Genomic DNA, 6,000 nt, shown 5'->3' on the forward strand with positions numbered 1-6,000 from the left:
TTTAAAATAATAGCAAAACTTCACTGGCTCCAATGTATTTCTCATATACACACAAACTAACACTGGATCCAAATTTATCCACATCCTTCTCGACTAGATAGTAGGCACTCATCAAAAGCTGCTAGACTTGATCCAAAGATGGCTGAACGTGTAGATGGGCTTGTGGATCTTTTAGCACCCAAATGCTTTGCTTTGCTTTGCTGATTGACAAGTCTAGCGGCAATTCTTACCTTGCTGTTTTACAAGTCTGGTAGCTATGTATGGGATTTCGGGCGGGGAGGTGAGTTTCATGTACTCAGGGTCAACTTCTTTTGTCCAGTTCAAATGATATTTATTTTCTTTTGCTTCCTTAATAACTTAGTTCTTTCTTAACTACTTTCCCTAAGATACGTTTTAGACAAGATTCCGAGTTTTTCTCCACATTGCTTATATGCTTACTTCATCCTTAGGTATAGAAACTTCAGCCTAGTCTCACAGTGTCCTCTAATATTTCCAAAATTTAAAGATTGTTGACAACAAACTCTTTTACAAAAGGAAGGGAAGGGGAAAGAGGAAGGAATTTGTGCACTGAAAATGGAGTTCGAGTCTCACACTTGACAACAATTTGTTTTTCTCTTTATAAATTCCATTTCTCTAAAAGCAAATTTTAAAAAATAGTAATAATTTAAAACCATGTAAAAGAGGTGTGAAACACACACATTCATAATAATGACTCAAACTCACTGGCCCAGTGACTGAGGAAGCAACAAGGTGCTCAGGAAGTCAAAATCTTTCAAAAAAGAGCAGAATTGAGGCTGTGTGGATCTCAGGGAAGCCAGATTCTTGCTTCTTGGGAGCCAAAAGATTTACTGGTTTCGATCAGATCTGAAATAGTCCAATCCTATTAGATCTTACTAGATAGATAATTGGAGATGAATCAATCCTGCAGGCATCCTGAAAACATGTAGAGCTTTTGCCGATAAAAACTATTACCCTGAATTTCCCAAGAAAATAAGTGGCAACTGTTGGAATACAGTGTTCATGTATTTTATGCAACAATGCAGCAGCAGGGATATATATTCTGCAACCAGTGTTTGTAACTGGTTGATGATGGTTAGTCTCCCAGGACAGCCTATGTAGAGTTCACTGCACTGTGAATGCTGTGAATAATTCACAGAATCCAGTTATAGAATTCAGCAATTTCAGATCATGATGGAGAAAAATCTATGTAGTCACAGAGAGTTGATGATGACTTACACAGGTAAGAAGGGTAAAACAGCAATAAAATCAAGAAATGAAATGCAATTCACTGGGTTATTTCAATATGTTGCATTACTGCACAAATTTCATCAGGCAAAAAAAAACAACATACATGGAAACCAGAGTTTTATTGAAACAAACAAACAGAAACCTCAATTAAATGTTGAGTCACCCAGAGAGAGAGGAATGTCTATGGGACAGAAGTCTGAAAAGTCAAGAAGGCGGCATTCACCACACAATAAAAGTCGTGTCCCTTTTTCACATCTATCAAATGTGGACACATAAAAAAGGTTGGGGCTTCAATCACACAGTGGAAACCACCGCTTGTTCATTGATCCAACATTTATCACGCGGCTAAAATGCTGTCAACTGTTTGTTGTTTTGGCTTCTGATAAAATTGAAAATGATAATTATGATTTCTCCTTGGTCTTTGCCCTCAGCACTTATCAGCTCATATTAACCTCAGAATTATTGCTACGTATCTTGTTTGCCATCTCTACAGAGGTGCCAGTTTCTCAAGCTGTGACTATAAAATCCCGTAGTTTTCCTGGGGAAGTCAGACATCGTCCTCCAAGGAGCTGCAGCAATGAAGGCATTAGTGCTCACCCTCCTCTTCCTCTTCATTGCAGCCAATGAAGCCAAAATATACACCAAATGTCAACTGGCTTCAATTCTGAAACGAAGTGGCATGGATGGATATTATGGCTACAGTTTGGGCAACTGTGAGTTTACTCTTTTTTTCTCCATCTTAGCAAGTTCCACATTTGTAAGGGGGAACCAAAATGCAGCAGATCTTTCAATAATTAGTTCAATCAACCTTCCCAATGAATTTTTTGAATGTTCTGAGAATGAGAATATATGCTTTCTTCTCATCCCAAATTATCTCCCTGGACTAACACCCTTATTATTTTTTAATCAAAGTGGTAGGTTTCCAATTTGTTGCCTGATTGGGACAATTGCAGGACTGATATATGGCTATACGACATTGGACTCTGTGGTTTTAGGGTTTTTTACAATTATGGCTTAGTGAATATTTTATTTACTCTCTTAAGAATAAGCATTTATCCCTACCAGGATAAACATCCTCTAAAAGGTAAGATCTTTCAAATTCCACAAAGTCATTGAAATTTAGTAGATGATTGAAGGGGCCATCATAGAAGATTTTCTACATGTGCAGATTGTCAAAAGATGCACAGTGGAAAGGTATCTCTACCCTGGAAGGCTCAAATTAAAAAGAGAGAAGAAAGGAGAGATGGCTTTATGTGCCATTAAGACCTCCAGGAATATCTTGGAGACAAGAATCAGATTTATTCCTAATTCCCTGAAGATTTACAAAATATATTGGATTTCTTGGGTCCTTTCTTGAGGGAAGAATAAGAAGATATATAAGCATTATGCTATAAATGCTCTATTTTTTTTTTAAATCAGAATAGCTTTTTCATTTACTGCACAGATCTTTCATAGCCTATCCCCCATTTGCTTTCTTCCAGGGATCTGTATGGCTTATTATCAGAGCAGATACAACAGCAGAGCTGTGGGGCCACGAAACTCAAATGGCAGTCGCGAGTATGGGATTTTCCAGATAAACAGCCGTTGGTGGTGCAACAATTATCAGGGCCATACAGCTAACGGCTGCAATAAGGCTTGCAGTGGTAAGACACCTAGTCTGATAGGCTTCCAAAATTCTGTTGTTATTATGTGCTTCAACACCATCAGATAATGTGCCTGTATTCCTTGTAGTTTTTCAGATGGATAGCATTGATATTGACTCATCAACACTATCTATCAAAATTGCTTTGTGTTCCTGTTTGGGTCAACAGTGATAATATCTAGCTACTCTGCTTTCTATTGGCCTCTTAGCCTTCTTCCATTTAGTGCCCTGCTACCCAACTTGTCACAACTACTCTGAATTCCTTCACACAGATATATCTCAATTTCTGCCCCCAGAACATCCACCACAGTATTATCTAAAGAGCAAAAGGTTCTTCATATGTGGTGAAGTCCCCCTGTCCCACTCACATTAACAATCTCAAACTCTCTTCAGTGCTTTTTAAATATTTCTTCACTTTTATGATTTTTATAAACAATTCAAGGTTCCACACATACCTTCCCCCTATTTTCCTTAAGTCAACTTAACTCTGTGAAGTGAGTTGGGCTGAGATTAAGTGACTGGCCCAAAGTCACCCAACCAGCTTTAATTTCCAAAGTGAGCTTAGAACTCACAGTCTCCTGGTTTGTAGCCTGGAGCCTTAACCACTAGACTGAACTGTGCAATGAAAAGTGTTGCTTGGTAATACCTTTGAAACATTTGGAGTTGGACAAATTCTAATTATTATTATTTATTTGCCTCTTTTGGCAGCTTTCACAAATGATGACATCACAGATGATATTGTTTGTGCTAAGAGAATTGTGCGTGATCCCAATGGGATGAATGCCTGGTGAGTCAATCTTTCATTAACATCTTCTCAGTTGGGTAGCAACTTGTAGTCATGAAATTTAATTACTTTCTTTAGACTATTGTAAAACTTTTGAGCATTGGTAGCAGAGGTGGGTTTCTCGCTCCGTTCCAACCGGTTCAGTTGGAACGGGGCTGGCGGCGTCCTCGTGCAAGCGCGCAGTGCACGCATGTGTACTAGCGTCTGCGCGACGCTCCAGCTGCTCCTGGGGGATCGTGCAGGCGCTGTATGCGTCCTGCACATGCGTGGAAGCGCAGAACTCATCAAAACCAGGTAAGGACTGCAGGCGGGCGGGTGTGCCCTTCGCCGTTCCCAGAAGTTACTTACTTCCGGGTTCGCTGACCAACCGGTTCGCAGGGACCGCCGCGAACCGGTTGAAACCCACCCCTGATTGGTAGTGAAATATACTTTCTGATCATTACAGATTGTGTTTTTATTGCTATACTTGCATTCTTGTAGCTTTAAAATATGGGTTTAAGCAGTCTTTTGAATCCTGTTTTAAAAGTAGCCCGAGACTCAATTTAAGATGGGGCTTTTGATGCTTGTTATATGCTGGATTACTCCTTCCAAATCATTTTACATCAATTATCCACTTCTGTGCTTGTCAGCAGCTAAGTCGCATGTATGCTTTACTGTGAGAAATAGAAAGCCAGAATTATTTTAGCTAAAAGAAATATTTTAATCTGAAGGAAGGGAGATTCATTTAAACAATTAAGAAAAGAACTTTATCAGTCAACGAACAGGAAAGATGAAAGATAATTGCACTAGCTCATCTAAAAGCCAAGTAGAGATTCATTATTGTGTTAAAGAAACTACCACATGTATGAATCACAAAGATATGCATTCTGCTTATTTTTATTATTATTACTTCCTTAAGGTTTGCCTGGAAAAAATACTGCAAAGGAAGAAATCTGTCAAAATGGACCAGTGGCTGCAGGCTCTGAATGTGATGATCCTTCATTTTTCTTTCTCCTCCTGTCATGAAAACAATATTATTCCTTATATAACCACACTGAGCAGTTTGATTCTATGCCTACACTCCACATATTGGGAAGAATGAGTTTCTTTGCATACAAACAATGGTTTTGAAATGGTTTCTGGGTGGAAGAGGAAAAGATTTTGCTTTTTAAAATTGCTTCAATAAAATGAGTATTGTGCATTATCCCCTTCTCTGTTTCATGCTTTATTTCCTTTCATCCTTCATTATTCCAACATAATTGAACTGGCCACCAATCATTCTAATGGCAGAGCAGTTTTTCAACTGGTAGATTGGCATCCTAGGCCAGAGAAATTCTATGGTCAACCTCCAGTTATGTTAAAGCTTGGCTTTTAGTCTTTGCTATAAGAAAAACTGAGGTCTGTGATAGATACCAGAAACATTGGTAATGGTTTACATCAAGGTCCTCTGTTCCGGCAGGAACAGATTCAATCTGATTGGTTGAAGGGTCTGAAAGCTTTTTCTATCTAGCACCCACTAATGGATCTTTCTTGATGGAAAAATTTCCTTACCGCCCGCCAGTTTTTGCGCAAGTGCGGAATATTTTTTAGAAAGGAGGGTATTTTTTTAAAAAAGAAATGTACGTACATTTATCTTTTTATTTCTACTTTATGCATGTTTATAATGTTTTTAACTTTATAAAGTTTAATTAGAAAACAATAAAGTAAATTGAAATTAGCTTTACTAGTGATTAATGAGATTTTTGAGGCTGATGCTGCGAGACTAAATATTTGACATTTGGTTCGATTCGAAGGAACAAACGAAGGTCTCCTCTTTTGGTGATATTCAGACGGTTTCTCTGTTTGCTCATAATATGATTAACAGCACTAAAGCCTGATTCTACAAGATATGTGGTAGGGAAAGGTATCAATAAATTGAACATATTTGGATATAATGCAGGCATTTTTTTTTATTTTGCCAGAGTTTTTGGTATGCACCACTGCCAAAATTACATTTAGTCTCTTCGTCATATTTAAGTTCTAATAGTTCTTCTTGGCAAGTTATATCAACCTCAGCAACATTTGCTGTAAAAGGATTTATCATCCAGTCATACACCTTTAAGTTTTAAATATCTTGAAATCGTTTTTCCATATCCAATTTGAGTTCGTTGAGGTGGCTACTGAATCTTTCAATATCCCCCGGAGTTACATCATTGTTTATAGAAGACAATTCAGGAAACTGATGAAATTCTCTCTTTAAAATATTATGACGGAGAAGATCAAGCTTTTCAATAAATAATGACAAAATGTTTTTGCAACTTATAAAAGTTATATTGGCTCCTTGAAGCTGCAAATTAATTTCATTAAA

At 37.8% G+C, this 6,000-nt stretch overlaps 1 protein-coding gene across 1 annotated transcript; it reads left to right on the forward strand.

The window, feature by feature from the left end:
* Window positions 1–1,737: 1,737 nt before the first annotated feature.
* LOC148048321 (lysozyme C, milk isozyme-like) lies at window positions 1,738–4,857 on the forward strand. Its single transcript, XM_087710698.1, has 4 exons — window positions 1,738–1,961; window positions 2,730–2,891; window positions 3,599–3,677; window positions 4,573–4,857. The coding sequence occupies exons 1-4, from the start codon at window positions 1,826–1,828 to the stop codon at window positions 4,637–4,639; spliced, it is 444 nt and encodes a 147-aa protein (XP_087566824.1). The 5' UTR covers window positions 1,738–1,825; the 3' UTR covers window positions 4,640–4,857.
* Window positions 4,858–6,000: the final 1,143 nt, after the last annotated feature.

This window comes from Thamnophis sirtalis, unplaced genomic scaffold (assembly GCF_051295495.1).
Source record: "Thamnophis sirtalis isolate CommonGarterSnake01/CBP01778 unplaced genomic scaffold, rThaSir2_p1.2 scaffold_3, whole genome shotgun sequence".
Lineage (NCBI taxonomy): Eukaryota > Metazoa > Chordata > Lepidosauria > Squamata > Natricidae > Thamnophis > Thamnophis sirtalis.